The 19392-nt window shown below is 40.7% G+C and overlaps 1 protein-coding gene across 2 annotated transcripts in view; it reads left to right on the top strand.

Moving 5' to 3' along the window:
• The window catches only part of LOC127575784 (sodium/hydrogen exchanger 2-like), a 68753-nt gene that overhangs the window by 31271 nt on the left and 18090 nt on the right, over positions 1-19392 (top strand). Inside the window, exons 4-7 of one of the 2 annotated variants that reach the window (XM_052025874.1) lie at positions 5031-5248; positions 6559-6761; positions 15227-15316; positions 17620-17690. In XM_052025874.1, coding sequence (XP_051881834.1) covers positions 5031-5248; positions 6559-6761; positions 15227-15316; positions 17620-17690 — 582 coding nt within the window. The remainder of the gene's footprint in view (positions 1-5030; positions 5249-6558; positions 6762-15226; positions 15317-17619; positions 17691-19392) is intronic. The other variant, XM_052025876.1, reaches the window with a different exon arrangement.

Raw genomic sequence — 19392 nt, 5'->3', positions numbered from 1 at the left:
CTGGCCACAAGAGTGGTACCAGAGGATTGGAGAATAGCAAATGTTGTTCTCTTGTTCAAGAAAGATAGTAGGGATATTCCTGGGAATTATAGACCAGTGAGTCTTGCGTCAATGGTGGGAAAGCTATTGGAGAGGATTCACGAGCATTTGGAAAAACATAGCCTTATTGGGGATAGTCAGCATGGCTTTGAGGGGCACGTCATGCCTCATGAGCCTGATTGAGTTTTCTGAGGAGGTGACAAAACAAATTGAAGGTAGAGCGGTGGATGTGGTGTATATGGACTTTACTAAAGTGTTTGACAAGGTTCCCCCATGGTAGGCTCATCCAGAAAGTCATGAGGCATGGGATCCATGGAGACTTGGCTGTGTGGATTCAGAATTGGCTTGACCACAGAAGGCAGAGGGTGGTAGTAGATGGAGAATATTCTGCCTGGAGGTCGATGACCAGTGGTGTTCTGCAGGGATCTGTTCTGGGACCCCTGCTCTTTGTGATTTTAATAAATGACTTGGACGAGGAAGTGGAGGGATGGGTTAGTAAGTTTGCGGATGACACAAAAGTTGGAGGAGTTGTGGATAGTGTAGAAGGTTGTCGAGGGTTACAACAGGACATTGATAGGATGCAAAGCTGAGAAGTGGCAGATGGAGTTCAACCCGGAAAAGTGTGAAGTGATACACTTTGGAAGAATGAACATGAAGGTGGAGTACAAGGTAAATAGCAGGATTCTTAGTGTGGAGGAACAGAGGAATCTTGGGGTCCAAGTCCACAGATCCCTTAAAGTTGCTGCGCAAGTTATATGGTGTTTAAAAAGGCGTAAAGTGTCCTGGCCTTCATTAGTCAGGGGATTGAGTTCAAGAGCCATGAGGTAATGTTGCAGCTCTATAAAACTCTGGTTAGACCACACTTGGAGTATTGTGTTCCGTTCTGGTCATGTCATTATAGGAAGGATGGAAGCTTTAGGGAGGGTGCAGAGGAGATTTACCAGGATGCTGAGAACATGTCTTATGAGGAAAGGTTGAGTGAACCAGGGCTTTTCTCTTTGGAGTGATGAAGGATGAGAGGTGACTTGATAGAGGCGTATAAGATTAAGGGGCATAGATAGAGTGGACCTTTTTCCCCAGGGCGGCAATGGCCAATACCAGAGGACATCAGTTTAAGGTGAGAGGAAGAATGTTCAGGGGAGATGTCAGAGGTGGTTCTTTACACAGAGAGTAGTGGGTGCCTGAAACGCACTGCCAGGGGTGGTTGTAGAGGCTGATACAATGGGGACCTTTAGAAGGCTCTTAGATAGGCACATGGAAGTAAGAAAAATGGAGGGATATGGGCTGTGCAGGAGGGAAGGATTAGATTGATCATGGAGGAGGTGTTCATATAATTCTGCACAACATTATGTGCTGAAGGGCCCATACTGTGCCTTACTGTATTGCTCTGTTCTATGATATAATAAGATATCTTTTGGTCACATGTACATTGAAGCACGCAGTGAGATGCATCTTTTTGTGTAGAGTGTTCTGGGGGCAGCCTGCAAGTGTCGCCATGCTTCCAGTGCCAACATAGTATGCCCACAACTTCCTAACCTGTAGGTCTTTGGAATGTGGGAGGAAACCGGAGCACCCGGAGGAAACCCATGCAGACATGGGGAGAACATACAAACTCCTTACAGACAGTGGCCGGAATTGAACCCAGGTGGCTGGCGCTGTAAAGTGTTATGCTAACCGCTACACTACCATGCCTGCCCAGTCAGCACCAGAAAAGGCTGTGGTCATAGGATAGGTGGGCAGCAGCACACATACTGTGGGAAGTGCCCCAGAGGCAGTCAGATACAGAGCAAGCATTGGGCAAGCTGCTGCAAAATTTACAAGAGAAATGGCTTGGATGTTTAGAACAGTCAACTGCAAAAGCTGTGCAAAGCCATTTGAGAATGGTGTTTACCAGTTAGTGATGTAGTCCCAAAAGAAATTGGAAATGGATGGCTGAAATTTTCTAGCACTTATGAAGAATCGGGACCAGGGGACAAAGGACTGTTAGTTCTGGGTTGAGTTTGATTGAAAGTCAGTGATCGAAAGATGACTAAATGATAGTTGAAAGAGAACACCAGTTTAATGAGAATGAAACGGTGGGATGGAGAGACAGCATCATTAAGGTAACCAGAGACCAGGGAATGAGACAGTGGCGTAGCTAGTGGAGCTGCTGCCTCACAGTCCTGGAGACCCAGGTTCAAACCTGACCTAGGGTGCTGTCTGTATGGAGTTTGTACATTCTCGATGACTGTCTTCGCACACTGTCGTGGTCAGAAACAGGAGAGGAATTGGTGTTTGGAAATGTGAAGTTGGCAGTGATATGGCTATAATTGGACAAATAGAAGACAAAACAAGACAAGATATCTTTATTAGTCACACGTACACCGAAACACACGGCATCTTTTGCGTAGAGTGTTCTGGGGGCAGCCCACAAGTGTTGCCACTCTTCTGGCACCAACATAGCATGCCTACAACTTCTTAACCCGTATGTCTTTGGAATGTGGGAGGAAACCGGAGCACCCGGAGGAAACCCATGCAGTCATGGGGAGAACGCACAAATTCCTTACAGATGGGTCTCTGGCACAGTAATAGTGTTACGCTAACCGCTACACTACCATGCCTATCCTTAAGAATAGTAAAGGGAAAAAATAACATCATCTTCAATGTCAGAACAGTACTTCTCTGAAAGGGCATCTTAGAATCCATTGAGTTGGGAGAGATGGGATCAAAGGTGGCAGTCCATATCAGGCCAAAACAAATGCGGTCAAGGCTTGGTATCAGTATGGAAAGCAAGATCAACAGCAGGTCTGCCTTCTTGAATAATCGGAGCCTGATTTTAAATATCAAAGTTTATGGAGTCCCTTTTGAAATGTCTGCTCTTGATGCAGTTGTTGCAAATCATGAAGTTCCTACCGAGGGATTGACCATCTCCAGATGAATCTGGATAAAGTGAGAGAAGAGTGTTGCAGCAACAACATTGGGATACATCAAGCAATAAATCACTTCAACATGATGGAGGCTGATGATATCTGTTCAATGTGCCATTGCCCAAACACAGCAGAAACAGCTTTGAGGTGTTTTGGCAAAGCCAGAGGAGGCCAAAGGAAAGGGAAGCAGAGGTGTCTGAAAGTTAAGGCTTTAAAAGAGGAAGCAATGGAGAAGAGCAGCACAAGAATAAGGGATTAAGAACATCAATACAAGTATACATTGGAATACTGAGAATATAGAAATGAGGTGCAGGAGTTGGGAAGAGTCTAATGACTGAAATAGTTGTGCCACTTTCTCAAGAGACAGACTACCCCAGAGATGAGTCACAAATGCTCTGGTACAAAATCTAATGGAGTGGGGTTGCAAGGCAGAGGGATGGCAGGTTTCTGGGTAATAAACCTCAAAATGTCTGAGAGTGTATGTATATATTTTTTGAAATGTAACTAGATTAAAACATTGGGTGTAACTATGCATGATAACTTTAGTTGACCAATATGCATAAACCAATAAACAACTTTACACTGGTCTATGCAGCATAGTCTGTTAGCTACTGAGGAAATCTATCTTTGTGACTGACAAGTTGCTCCAACCATAGAAAATCATGTCATCTTTTTGGTAGCATCTTGTACTCGCCACCACAATGACCAATTGGTTATATTTCCACTTAAGTGATGAAAGATCAAGCCCTTGACAGAAGCGGGAATGTATTACCTCAAGTCTCTGTACATTGAAAGGTTGTAGTTAATGACAGGGTTGTGTGTCTTTCAGGTCATGAAGTTGGGTAATGCTAATGCTATGACTGTAGACTAATAGAGATTACTCATGGCCCTCTCTACAAAGAGACTTCCTTTTTACCAGTTAATCCTGGGCCTTTAACCTCAAATATCCCCTAGTCTGGGATGCCTTAAAATAAATTGACTATGCTTAATCCAGCAAAAGAGATAATTTTAAAAGGGAGAACTCCCTTCCTTTCCCAATAGACTGTTGAGAAAGGGAACTGTTTCCGTGAACTGCACTAGGTGGTCAGAATTACGGAAATATTTGCTCATCATTAAAAGACTTGGGGAGATTTGCTTCACTCAGCTATTAAGCAAACCCCCCCTTTTTGTCTGACCACACATTGTTTCACTCTCACTCTGTCTCTCACTCTCAGTTTTGCTCTATTTCCTCCTCCACCCCCAAGGAAATTGACACTAAACTAAATAAACAAAGTCAATGCTTCATCTTTCTTTCAAGAGAAAATTCCACTTGTGTCTAGTTACACATCTTTCCAGAGTTCGTGTGAACATCTGCTAGTTGGTGAAGAGGTGATGAGGGTATGAGATTTTCCTCTCTTGGGTGGTATTCATCATGATTATTTGCTCTATCCTCTAGCCCACTTCCCTAGATTGTCAGATAACCATGGGTGACAGGCTCATCAACAGCATTCTGACGCTGGATTAGAAGATGCAACAAGAGCTAATAGAGCTGTATCTCCATCAGCAACTCCTCTCCCCATCTGCATAATTGCCCTCACTCCTGCTGTATCAGTAACCTGGGAACTTCAGCTGACCATCTGGAAGTGTTGGGGGCAGCTGCATGGCCCTCTGCCTCCAGTAGGGACTGCATTGCCAGGTTCCTGGGACCCATGGGCAACTTCCACATTGTAGATCCAGACTGTGCTGAATTAATCAAACCTGCTGCCAACTTGAGGAATGCGCAGAAAATGGGGAATTTGGTGGGTGAGAAAATGAAGGCATGCAGGAGGGAAAACCCAGCTGATGGAATGAAGTTGTGTTAGGCACCCTCCTGCATTACTCCGGGGTTTTACTTGACATCTGACATTTAATCATTCACGTTTTCACTGTTGCTAAATGGCAATATTATTCAATAGATTGGTACAATGTCAAATGGTGCTTTTTAACTATTCGGTTACTGGGCCTGAAATAATATTTCAAATGGGAGGGGAAAGTTGCATCCTTTGTTTCTTTTATAATGTTTGTATATCACTCACTTTCAAACAGAACCAATATTTTTCCCTTCAGATTGATAGCCTGTTCAATGAGCATGAAGCGCTATGTGGAAGAAAACATTTCGATGAAATCCAGCACCACTATTAAGTATTTTCTGAAGATGTGGAGCAGCGTCAGTGAGACTCTCATTTTCATTTTTCTTGGTGTATCAACAATCACAGAAAAGCATGAATGGAACTGGGCATTTGTTTGCTTCACTTTATTGTTCTGTTTGGTTTGGCGTGCGCTAGGTAAACATTTGTTTAATACTATCGGTTTTAACTACATAAAGCTGTTTCTCTGGCTCTGCATGCACACTAAAGATTCTTTTTTTTTGATCCAATCCCTTTTTTTTCACCAAATCTATAAAAGGGATATATATGTGTGTGTGCATATAATATAGATAGATGTGCACTCTAACGTGTCCTGTTTTCCAAAAGTTGTTGGCATTGCCCCCATGAAACCTATTGCATTTGGGTGCAGACCCAGAAAAACCTCCCCATCAATCCATAAACGTGTAAAGGAAAAAATGTAAATTCATTTTCACTGTTGTTTGCATCGTTCTCTTCAAATCTCAGTTAAAATCTAATTGCTTCTAAATGATCAGAAGTTGTCCCAAGAAGTTTATGGAGATGAGACTTCCTTGGCTGTTCAGTTGAAGGAACAAATGAGGCAACAATTGCTTGGTGCTTCAGGATGTTTTGGCTATTTTTCCATAAATGAATGTTCAAATTATATTTGCAAATGTTTCCTTTCCAACATACATTCCTCTCTCTACTATGACAGTTATCTATCTGTTCCAAATAAGTGAACTGGAGATATTGGTAATCAATTAGGCCCAACCAATTCTTCTAAATCCACCAAACTTTCATTGAAGTGCTTTGGGGCAAGGTCTGACAGAATTCTAAAATGTGGAATATAAGAGCAGAGTTCAGAGTTATTTAAAAATGATGTAAAACCATCCATTGATATGGAAATGTGAAATGGGCTCATTGTTTTTATTAGAGGGTGTCCAGTTTGATGGATCTAACAGTAGAATCAGATTCGCATTCGAATCTAAACAGCAACTCTTTGAAACAAAGTAGCTTACTATTCTTATCTGGGCAGACCTACAATGTGCCTTCAAAGAGACTGAAGAAGGCCAAGAATGTCCACTTCAGGCCACATTTGGATGCTACCATTACACATTTTCCTTTCCCAGCTTGCATTATCATATAGTTGGATGCTGGGCATTGTGAGCATGTCTCTGAGTGTAAGTCTGTATTTGAGAAGTTGCTGGTACTTTATCCCAGAGAATATCTAAACTGAGACTCTGAACCTGTGACAATCTGTTCAATATCATCTCTCTTTGGTTAGTAATATATCTGCCACTTGCATTTGTCGTGCAAGGATGAGCAAACCTTTGGAAAGCAGGTATATCCCAATATCAGTCTGATGCACTAATCTGCCAGTAATTTAATGTGTCCATCCTCAAAGTAGTAAAGTACTACTATAATAGTTGATGTGATCTCTTGTACATATATTGCACCTAGTTTTTAACTCAAATTTGTCTCTCTCTCAGGTGTTATTGTACTGACTTGGATTATTAACAGATTCCGTAAACTATTGGTCACCCGCAAGGATCAATTTATCATCGCCTATGGAGGGCTGCGTGGGGCAATTTGCTTTTCGCTCGTATTTCTACTCCCATCACATGTCTTTCCTCGGAAGAATTTATTCATCACAGCAACTATTGTGGTTATATTCTTCACTGTCTTTATTCAGGTTAGAGATGTAATCCCTGTATTTTTTTGGTTGTTGAAATCTTCTGCATAAAGTCATAAACATATTAACAACTGTCAAGATAACTTTTTCCTTAATGTCCTTGCACTACAGCAGTTCCTACACCTATACAGCACTGACTTTGCTTGTATTACATGTCATCCGGAGAAAAAAAATTAATGAAACCTATCTGGAAGTTTGTGTGGTTTATACATGTGGACAAAGCAGGGCAAATATTTCAAATTCTTCAAGTTCTCACTTGCACATGTAAGCTTCCTCTAGTCTGTGGCAGTTTGTTTTTCACGAAACTTGGGTCTTGATTTTATTTCAATTGTTTTGGAAAACTGAATACAAAAACAGCAAATGCTCAAATACTCACTGGTCACACAGCATCTCTGGAGGGATACAGAGTTGATGTTTCAGATTATTGACCTTTCTTCCAGAATTCAGTTGAGTATGCTGAGTTTCTCTAACATTTTCCATTTTTATTTTGTTTCCAGCATCTACAGTGTTGTGCTTCTGGAAAATGTAATAATTTACCTTTTTTAAAAAAAGGAGGACAGTATAGAGCCTGAGAGGTAGTAGCTTTAACTGTTGACAGCATGTTTGCCAATACAGGAGTAATCAATGCTCAAAAGGTGAGGATGGAGCTGCACAGATATCTTAAAGTTATAGTCTGCAGGAAACTAGAGAGATGAAGGGTTGAAGCAATGGTTGTACTTAACTTTTAAAGATGAGAATATTGAAACCATCTTATTTACTGGGGAAAAAATATTACCTTGTGAGCATAGGTATGATGGGTGAACAGGACTTAATGCAGGGGCAGAGAGTCATGAAGTTAGACAGCACAGAAACAGGTGCTTTGACCCACCACGTCCACGTTGATCCTCTTCCTATACTAATCCCATTTGCCTGCATTGGGTCTGTATCCTTCTATGTCTTACCTATTCAAGTGTCTGTCTCAATGTCTCTTCAATGTGGTGATTTGTATCCTACTCCATCACCCCTCTAGATATCAACCACTTGCTGCAAATAATGATAATAAAACAAGATTCTCCTCGTCCCCTTTAAAACTCTCACTTTTTAAACATATGTCCTCTTATTTTTGATATCCCTACCATGGGGAAAATGATTCTGCCTATTTGCCTAGTCTGCCTTTTAATTTGTATACCTCCATCAGGTCACTCCTCAGCCTCCTTTGCTCCAGGGAAAATGAGCACAGCCTACTCGGTCCTTCCCCATAACTAAGGTCCTCCAATCCAGGCAACATCCTGGTGAACTTTTTCTGTATTTTCTCCAGCACAACCACATCCTTCCTTCCAATCACATCCCTCTCCACCATCGGTAGTATCAACAGGAGGCGCTGCCTCAAGAAGGCAACATCCATCATCCAAGATCTCCACCATCTAGGCCAAGCCATCTTTTCGCAGCTACCATTGGGCAGGAGGTAAGAACCTGAAGTCCCACACCACCAGGTTTAAGAACAGCTACTTCCCTTCAACCATTCGGTTCTTGAACCAACTGGCAAAACCCTAATCACTACAGTTTAGCAACAGTATGTCCACTTTGCACTAAAATGAACTTAGTTTTTTTTTGTTCTAATTGTGTTCTTTCTTGTAAAAAAAATTGTGTATAATTTGTTCTTGTGAATTAATTTGTTATTGTAAATGATGTTATGTGCCTGTGATCCTGCTGCAAGTAAGTTTTTCATTGCCCTTGTACTTACATGTGCATATGACAATAAACTTGACTTTGACTCCTATAATAATGGCAACCAGAAGTGCACACAATACTCCAAGTATGACCTAACCAGTATTTTGTAAAGTTGCAACATAACATTCCAACCTATGAAGGCAAGCATGCCATATGCCTTCACCCCCCACTATCTACCTGTGCTTCCCCTTTCAGGGAACTATGGACTTGAGCCCCAAGGTCCCTCTGTTCATTAATATTCTTTAGTGCCCTGCCATTTACTATATACATCTTACCCCTATTTGGCTTCCCAAATTGCATCACCTCACACTTGATGGGATTAAAGTCAATTTATCAATGCTCTGCCCAATTTTCCATCTGATCTGTATCCTGCGGTAGCCTTGGACAAATTCACTAAGCATACCTCGTACATTTACGCCCAAGTCATTAATATACATAACAGGGATCCCAGCACAAATCCCTGCAGTGGACTTTCAGTCAGAAAAGTATCCTTCTACCACTATCCTTTGTCTCCTATTACCAAGCCAGTTATGGATCCAATTAGCTAAATTGTCTTGATCCTGTGTGCCTTGCCCTTCTGGACCAGCCTACCATGTGGGGCCTTGTCAAATGCCAGGCTAAAGTCCATATATACAGCACCTAATGCCTTGCTTTCATCATTCTTTTTAGTTGCCTTCTCCAGAAAAATTAATCATATTGGCGAGGCAGAATTTCCCCAGCATAAAGCCATGCTGTCTATTGATGGTCAACTCCTGCTTTTCCAAATGTACTTAAGTCCTGTCCCTTAGGATTTTCTCCAATAAGTTCCCTACTGTTGACACAAGACTCATTGACCTGTAGCATGGGAAGCTTTTAGATTACCTCAACTGAAAAGGATAGAACAATTGAGGCCATCTAGGTGTGTGTTGGAATTGTCATGCCTAGAGATGTGGGTGGGAGTTTTGGCAGTAGAGGACTGGAGGCAATGAGACTGGGTCTGTAGACAGTGGCCTTGATTTTTTTTTTGGCCAGTTGTAAAGCGGTGGTTCTTGTTGCTGACCTTGAAAGCTGCTAACAAAGATTTGGCAGTGCCTGTGGTAAGGGTTTCCATGTCAGGTGTCAGATTTGGTATATTATTGATTGTTTATGATGGCAATATTATGAAGCAGGCTGAGCAACCAAACACATTGAAGAATTCTCAGAGAGCAAATCACAGAGGGCATAATTTTTATTATTTGTTTGCAAAGTAAAGATTGTAGCATAATGTAGAATTTGAAGTAGCAGAGCTTTTAGAAACACTTGTAGGAGGAAATTAAAATTTTTTTAAGGGCCAAATAGGAGGTTGAAATTGAAAATTTCACTCGCCTTGTGTTACAAAGTGCACTTTCTTTTTACACACAGTAAGACTTGATTGTAAATACCTAAACTGTCAGCCATTCAATTACGCTGGAGAAGTTTGCACAACAGAGCACAGTTTGCAGGAGCAAGGAATCATCATGACGAAATAGTGGCAAACACTTGCTATTTTGCTATTGATGCAGTTGTAAAACTCATGGAATTCACTTCATTTTCCCAATATTTATTTAGTAGAAATTTCTGCCTTTGCAGTACTGGATGACATGCTAGCAGTTTAGACGAGTGATGATGGGAGAAAGCTGGGTATAATCGACACGTGAAAACTGATACTGATTTCAGACATTGCTGAGGGTGAACTCTCCACTGTGTCCTAATCACCCTCGCTAATCTGTAAGGAGTTATGCATAATAACAAACCCAGCAATGCACTTCATAAATGCCTTTTAATGTTCTGGTTTAACTGATGTCAATAAGTCATAGTTTAGGGTTTATTACAGGTTTGAAGTACTTTTGCTTGATTTTGCTTTGTTACAATACAATAAAACCAGAATTGAAATGAACATGGGTACAAAAGTCACTAATTTCCTGAGCATTGGTTTTAAAGTAACACTTGCTATTTCACAAGATGCATATATTTTATCACACACAAGTTAACACTTTAGCTTATTGGGATGTTGCCCTCAAGCGGATGACCTTTCGGTAATAGAGCTGAATTTGTTGTTCCATTGAGCCAGAGCCATGTTATAGGTGCCGGTAGCTGCAATTTGCCTATTGCATTGTAGCTATTTTTTCTTCAATATGTGGAGGATAGGGGGTATTGGGTGGGGTGATGTATAAAGGGAGGATGATTTGGTGTAAAATGTGTTGATTTCTGAGTTGGTTTCTATTTTTATGCCCTCTCCAAATCTCTGATCTGATGATGGAACAAACAGAGCAGCTTTTAGTGAGAGGGAAATGTGGGACTGAAGTGGTTAGCGTAACACTATTACAGCACCAGTGACCCGGGTTCAATTCCAGCCGCTGTCTGTAAGAAGTTTGTACGTTCTGCCCCTGTCTGCGTGGGTTTCCTCAGGGTGCTCCAGTTTCCTTCCACATTCTAAAGACGTATGGGTTAGGAGCTGTGGGCATGCTATGTTGACGCCGGAAATGTGGCGACACTTGCAGGCTTCCCCCAGAACACTATGCAAAAGATGCATCTCACTGTGTGTTTCGATGTACATGTGACTAAAAGATATCTTGTCTAATTTGAGTGGTACAATCTGCCTTCCATCTTTTCTATTCTCCACTTGCTATCTGCATCAGATAATATTGAAAACTCATTCTGTTGTAGACTACAGTTGTTCATTGTTGTGTTTTTTCTTTCTGCAAGCAGACTTCATGTTTACATTAAATAGTTCTCTCCTGGTGACTATTTATTGAAAATATACACTGATTTTATAAAACATACCTCCAGGAACCTTTTGGATCTAAAGCAGTCAATATTAGCATTTGCAAATTTGGTGTCTGCTTGATAGTAGAGAAATTGTGTTGCGTTGTCAATGTAGCTTATCTATTTATTGATCTCGTTATAGGTTCAAACCCTAGTAAAGAATTTCAACACCTAATTTAGTCTAAATCTTCAGTTCTGAATGAGCGTTACATTTTTTTTGAGGCAGCATTGTTTGACTGAGATGTTAAATAAAGGCTCTGTTTTGAAAATGCGGGTGATTATTGAGGATTGTATTAAGAAAGACAGGAAGTTCACTATACTGGTAATTTTTTTTATAGTTCAAAGCAGCATAAACAGTGACAGGTTAATTTGTCACACTTTGCTATTTGAGGGATCTTGTTTTGCACTTTGTGGCTGCATGTTTACCTGTATGAATGTGACTGGGTTTTAAATGTAGAGCACTTTGGGGCATTCTGAGAGAAATGAAGGTTTATTGAGAACTACAGATTGGACAGAAGAAGACCAAAGAGCCGTGCATATTTATGCCTGTTCTCTGAAAGATCTATTAAGTTAATCCCAGGTCTCCTCTTCTCCTATAGCATTGTATCTTTTCTCTCGTCCAAGTCTTTTGAACATTATTGGTAAACCTATTTCCAGCACCCTTTCAGGCAATGAGAGTCATCTTTAACATGTGCCAGAAAAGTCAGCAATTTGTCTATATTCCAACAAAACATTGACTTTGAACACCACCAAATCTCTTATTCTCTATCCAAAGGAACTATTTATTACTGTCTTTGCTCATAAATCAATTCCTGTATTCTGAATCTGTACTCCATTTTGATAAATCCTTCACATACCCTGTTTTTCAGACCCCTCCTAAATAGTTAACCATAAGAATGAACACCATATCCCAGAAAATTTTATGTATGATTGCCAAACTGTGCCAAATTTGCATTGTATACCTATACCCACTGAGAATTAAATTGAGGCTCTCTATTAAGACTCTTGAAATGGGTTGGTAATTCATCACTCAAACTAGGTGCTCAGGTAAAAAGAGTATTTTCCTTGCTCTAGATGTTACTCATTACTTGCCCACTCCCATGCTTAGTTTTTAATTTGGCACGAATTTATCTTGATGTGAGTAAATGGTTGAAGAAGGGGTTTCTAAACACTATTGAAGGAGTGGTGTGTGCCATTCCAGAAATTGATGTAATTGATGCAAGTCAAAAGTATCTAGTCAACCTGTCAGTTCTGAGGTGGGGGAAAATGTAAGCTACACAATTATTGACTTTCTTCCCTATTGGTACTGGTTTATTATTGTCACTTGTACCGAGGTACAGTGAAAAACTTGTCTCGTGCAGTGAAAAACTTGTCTCGCATACTGATCGTACAGGTCAATTCATTACACAGTGCAGTTACATTGGGTTAGTACAGAGTGCATTGATGTAGTACAGGTAAAAACAATAACAGTACAGAGTAAAGTGTCACAGCTACAGAGAAAGTGCAGTGCAATAAGGTGCACGGTCACAACAAAGTAGATCGTGAGGTCACAGTCCATCTCATTGTGTAAGGGAACCGTTCAATAGTCTTATCACAGTGGGGTAGAAGCTGTCCTTAAGTGTGGTGGTACGTGCTCTCAGGCTCCTATATCTTCTACCTGATGGAAGAGGAGAGAAGAGGGAATGACCCGGGTGGATGGGGTTTTTGATTATGCTGGTTGCTTCACCAAGACAGTGAGAGGTAAAGACAGAGTCCATGGAGGGGAGGCTGGTGTCCGTGATGCACTGGGCTGTGTCCACAACTCTGCAGTTTCTTGCAGCCCTGGGTAGGGAAGTTGCCATACCAGAGCAGTACAGTACTCTTTGTCTGGATAATCAGCAAAGTTGCGACAGATTACATCTGAAATAATAAAAATATACAGATGTCTAACCAGCAAAAATCAGAGTTCATGGGCTTGGAGACTATCTGTTGGCTTTGGTAGGGAATTGATTAGGAGCTGAGCGACAGGAGGGTTAATGGCTATGTACTCAAATTGGATGGGACGTGACAGATCTGTATGAAGACTGTGACCAACTGTATTTGTAAATGATGAGGGTGAAGGAGTGGAGAGCATTTCTTAATTTGCTGATGGCAATAAATTGGATGATGAGGTAAATTATGTGCAATGGCTACAAGAGCAGATTAAAGGTTGAGCATTCTGCAGTGAGTAATTCTGAACACCGAAACCTTTTCCACCATCTCTGAATCATGTAGGAGTGTGATTGGATAGTCTTTACCCGCTATATGAGTGCAGCTCTAACTGTCATCTCAATGGTCACCACGAATCAATAGTACTCCGTCCACCGCCCTGTGTATTTATTCCCCCATCGCAGATTGCCAGATGTGTGTACCATCTTCAAACTACACTGCAGCAACTTGTTAAGACCTCTTTGATAGCAGCTCCCATATCAGGGACCTCAACTACATATGAGGGCAAAGGCAACAGTTGCAAGGAAACAGAGCCACCTGCAGGTTCCTATTAAAAGTCACTTGTTGCCCTTTGTCATTGCTGGGCCTAAATCTCAGAATACCTCCCCTCAGCAATACTGTGGGTGGGGTGTCACTTTAATTGCAAGGCCTGCAACAGTTCAATGGCTCACCACCACCTTCTCAAGTGCAATTAAGGATTAAATGAATTAGCAAAATTTGTAATAGATTTCAGTGTGAGGTTGTCCACACTGAGCATGAGAAATGTTAGCAACTGCACATGTGTATAGAGAGAGTGGAGGATCCATGTGCTAAAATCATTAAATACTAGTGGTTGGGTATAGAAGTGATTCGAAAGGCTAAATGGTATTGATCCCGAAGAGGACTGGAATAAAAAGGAGAGCAAGTAATATTAAACTTAGAGCTCGGTTTATTCCCTGTGTAGTGAATTTCATTCACTTCTGGGGAAATGCACCCCAGAGGTTTTATTGGTCTTGAACAGAGGTGGGGAGAGAGGGTGGGATGAGTTAGCTTTAAAATTAGTACTAGATGATTCAGGAAGATTTGAGAAGGGGCACTCCTGACAAAGGGTAATAGTAATCTGGAGCTCCAAACAACTGATAGATTATTTAAGGTGTCATTGAACCAGGATGGAGATGGAGTTAATAAACAGCAATTATTTGTTGACCCAATTGAATGTAGCTCAGAGTTGTATTCGTGTTCTTCTTCCAATCTAATGCCGATTTTACAATATTGGAATATAATAATTTGATCATGATTATTTAGTGATGGGTCACTGAAAAATTTGGGGATTATCACAATGATATTTTGTTGCAAGGAAACCTCTTCTGTCGAATTGAAAACACAACAGAGACTTATCCATTAGCTGTGGATGTTGATGGCAAAGCCAAATTTTATTGATTATTCTTAACTGCCTCAGGGATAATTATAGGCCAACTCCATTGGTGGGTCTTGATTCACACAAGAGCCAGAATGGGTAAAGATGCAACAGTCCAGTTCCGTAATCCTTGCGCTATTCCTGATTTTAATTTAATTATTTGAAATTAAATTCCACAGCGACAGTGGTGGGATTTGAGCCTGTGTTACTGGATCAATGGTCCAATACTCTGAATACCAGGCCAGTAACTTGCTGCCACACCCATAAGATTGAAGGATTGGAAGCATTTTTAGACAACATTTTACTTCTGCAATAAAAACATTTCGGATAGAACTTTGTCTTCTATGTATGTTCAACACTTGATACAGTAACTAGTGCATTGATTTCACTACTGAAATTCAGTTCCACTGAATTTTGATTTTAGAAATGGAGTTCAAAATGCATATATTAGTCCACGTGCTATTAAGACACAGGATGAATTTCTGTCTCTTAACATTCAAAGTTTTACACTTCCCAAACAAACGTGTGTCTGTATTTGTCAGAAATACATTTTTGAATGCTGATTTTTCTCTCTCTCTCTCTCTCTCTCTCTCTCTCTCTCTCTCTCTCTCTCTCTCCCCCTTTTCAGGGAATGACTATCCGCCCATTGGTTAAATTTTTGGAGGTTAAAAAGTCAAATAAAAAGCAGCCAACAGTGAACGAAGAGATTCAAATTCGAGTAAGTGGTCTGTGTATCAGTTATTGTTGCTTGTGTGTATTACAACTTTGCAAATATATAGCAACAACTTGTAACATAATATATTTTCCAAATTATCCCACTGAAGTATATGGGAAAACAGATACCAATCCAGGGATGATTTTAAGAAATTTGATCAAATCCAGTTGGAGAAGGAGGTTTTAAAGAAACAAACATCTGACTTTCAGTTTCTTTGTTTACACAATCCTCTCTCATCATTTCTGCTCCACCTTCCTTGGATTGGCTTTTGACTACATGACTGAGATGCTGTTGGTATAACGTCTTTACTTTCCCTTCCTGAACTTCCATTGCTGAGAATCATCCTGATTATCACCACCTCTTCTAAATTTATGTGCTTGGTCCCAAATCTGTTTCTCTGGGTCTGATTCTTAAATATGCAACCTGGAAAACTCTTGGTTCCTTCCAGATTTGCTTTGGAAACCTGTTCTACCTCATCAACATTCCCTTCCCTTCTTTGGCCACTGGTTTTTGTCTAAATCTAACTGCTTGTAAACTTGGCATTTGTGAGATTGGGAGTGAGTTTATGAACCACTTTCACCACAACATAGCACATCTCTGCCCTAACTCAGCAGCAAATGAAACACTTCCATTACTTCATTATAGGGTCATAGAGTTGTACAGCACAGAAATGGGCCCTTCAGCTCAACTCATTCATGCTGAATATGATGCCAGTCTACACTAATCCCATTTGCCTGCATTAGGCCCATATCCCTCTATTCCTTTTTCTACCCAAGTACCTGTCCAAATGTCTTTTAAACATTTGTAATTCTATCTGCCTCTGGTATGGTACGGTAGTGTAGTGGTTAGCATAATGCTATTACAGTGCCAGCAACCGGGTTCAATTCTGGCTGCTGTCTGTAAGGAGTTGTACGTCTTCCTGTGACTGCGTGGGTTTCCTCCAGTTGCTCCAGTTTCCTCCCACATTCCAAAAAGACATACGGGTTAGGAAGTTATGGGCATGCTATGTTGGCGCCGGAAGTGTGGTGACACTTGTGGGCTGCCCCCAGAACACTCTACACAAAAAGATGCATTTCACTGTGTTTTGATGTACAAGTGACTAATAAAGATCTTAATCTTAATCTTAATAACCACCAGCCACTGCGAGAGGAAAAACTCCCCTCTAGATCTTCTTTAAACTTCTCCCCTCTTACCCTTTAAAACTATGCCCTCTAATTTTAGACTCCCCCATCCGTGGAAAAATACTCTGACAATCTACCCTATCTATGCCCCTCAATTTTATAAACTTCTAAGGTCACCCTTCAGTCTCCTATGTTCCAGTGAGAATAAACCTAGCCTATCCTATTTCTCCTTATAACTACAGCCCTGCATTCCATGGAACATCCTGGTAAATTTTTTCTGCACTGTTCCTAATGCCACCACATCTTCCCTGTACTATGGTGACTAGAACTGTATAAATACGGCTTGACCAATGTTTTGTATAGTTACAGCATGATATCCTAACTCTTGTACTCAATGCCTCGGCCTAGGCAGGGAAGCAAGCCAAATGCCTTCTTCACTACCCTACCCTCCTTGTCTCTATACTTTATCATTCCTTGGTGGTTCACTTGATTCACACCATCTTCATATTATCTCCTGGATTTCCATTTCCTCAAGTTGCATGTTTACCTGTGTTTAGATCCCAGCAAGGCCTCAAATTTTCAGCTCTCTTAAGTCTCTTTCAACTGTGTCACTTTATCTAACTGAAGCCTTGTCTGGCTCCCACCCTTCTCTTCTTCCAGCACTGGCAACCTTCAGCCAACTGCTCCACACTCTATTGTATGCCCTCCACCTCTTTGCCTTCCTCTTGTCCAATCAGATTTTCCTTCAAGTCACATCTTTTAATCAAGGTATCAATCAATTCCTCTAATCTGTCCTTGGTCTTGGTGTCCATTCACTTCTTGGGTCAGCAAGGTGACATTGGTTATTTTCCTCAATGTAATAAAAGGATGCTTATTAACCAGTGTGCAGAAGCTCCATTTAATTTTCTGCATCCAAAGAAAATATAAGCTGAAAGCTCAGCATTATCAGATTTTGTACATCTGTGCTTCTGTCAGAAGTGATGTGTGCACAGAAGGGAATGTTTGATGTAGTTTGGGGCTCCACCGTTCCTTGAAGATTGAAAACATCACTCATCCCAGTCAATTCACAAAACTGCAGCGCTCCTGCTCATTCCAGCACGAAAACTAATCTGGTTGTTTTTTTTTTAAAGACCTGCAGGAAAAAATCTTAAGTGTTTTAATTCTAAATCTCATTTCCATGTCTAGTTTTTTGACCATGTGTTGGCCGGAGTTGAGGATGTCTGTGGACAGTGGAGTCACTACTACTTGAGAGACAAGTATGAACTTATTGCTTCATTTCCATGTTACTTGTAATAAACTAAATGCTTCTGATTTATTTTAAAATCATTATTGTTTTGCACATGTATGTTTTTGGTCCAATTATCTTTCTAGCAACCTAAATGCCAAATCAATTCTGCTGGTTTTAAATTTTTTTTGTAAAATTAATCCATCACTAAACGACAATCACTGATCCATTTGCACAATATCTGCATGATGGATTTGTTTCTAGTTGCCGCCTTAAATCAGAAACTACTCTGCCCAATTTCCAACTCAAACTTCAGTGAATAGCCTGTGCCAGACCAGATGTATAATAGTACTAATGGATACTCTGCTTTGTTACTTCTCACTCAGTGCTAGCTCTGCCCAGTATCTACATGTCTTCACATTAAAATGCAGTGTATATACATCAAAAGAGGTTGTGGTTCATTTGCAAGGCAGAACACCAAACCTATATGCATGCTAAGACTTCAAGCTTCAGTTATGGATTGGCACAATGGTACAATCAGTTGATCTGTTGCTTCACAGCTCCAGTGACCCAGGTTCAATTCTGATTTCTGGGTGGTATCAATGTGGAGTTTGCATGTTTTCCCTGTGACTGCATGGGTCTCTTCTGGGTGCTCTGGTTTCTTTGCACATCCTAAAGATTTGCAGATTGGTAGATTAATTGACTACTGTAAGGTGCCCTGTGTGTGGGTGAGTGGTAGCATCTGGGGGGAATTGATGGCTAAATGGGAAGAATAGGTCATAGGGAAAATTAGTGAGGAATGGGATTGTTCTGTGAGCCAGCATTTGAGTTGATGGTCTGAAAAGGCTGCTGCCTTTCTTGTAAGCAAATGGTATAAATGTGGAATAATTTATTCAGGGTTGCATTGTTGCAGAGTAGGTTGACCAGGTGATTCCCTGACAAAAAGATCACGGTATTTCTGCGCACACTGGAAAAACACCAACAAAGTACACTGCTTCCATCAACTAACAGCTCCACTTTTTGGATAAAATGTATTTTTCTCTATGCCTCTGCACTCTCAAAAATGAGGCACAAGTACCTTATCAATGTCTTCATTTCACTTAACCAGCTTTTGCTTTTAAGTGATCAACAATAACTTATCTAATCTAGTAACTGGTTTCCCAATCTTCTTATAGGCTTTGGTGTTGACTTAGCTTTTGGAGAGCTTGGTTTTGGATTTGAACTTGGTTTTGTTTATTTGTCAGATGTGCGGGTTTGATATTCACTCCTTAGATTGCACTAGATCCAATGTGATAGAACTCTTCGTCTCTATAGCAGGGGTCATATGATATACTTGAACACTTCAGATGTTATCCCGAATATCAACTAAACTTCTCTTAGTTTCTACCTCCCATTTGCATGAGCTTGACTTATTAAGGAGGGATAAAAAGACACTTGTTTTGCCTAAAACTGTAGTCCTTCTGCTTTATGCCATAGTGACTATCTTGACTGAATTGTTTCTGTAGAAGCTAAATTTGCTTCAACAGGGCTAAAATGTGTCCTCATTTTCCCTTCATTTTCTCTACCTTCTCTTCACCACGAGTCCTCCAGGTATGAACCCCACAGCACCGTTTGGAGTTGTTCTGTACTTGAGCAAGAAGTTGGCCAACTGGTGTTCAGTGCTCAGTTTTGAATCTTTCTGCAGCACTTGCTTCTTGGGAGCTTTTTTAAAACTCTCCTGACCAATCTTTTGG

The sequence above is a fragment of the Pristis pectinata genome, chromosome 11 (assembly GCF_009764475.1).
Source record: "Pristis pectinata isolate sPriPec2 chromosome 11, sPriPec2.1.pri, whole genome shotgun sequence".
Taxonomy (NCBI): domain Eukaryota; kingdom Metazoa; phylum Chordata; class Chondrichthyes; order Rhinopristiformes; family Pristidae; genus Pristis; species Pristis pectinata.
Note: the sequence above shows the minus strand (reverse complement) of the source record. Positions and strands in the feature narration are given on the sequence as shown.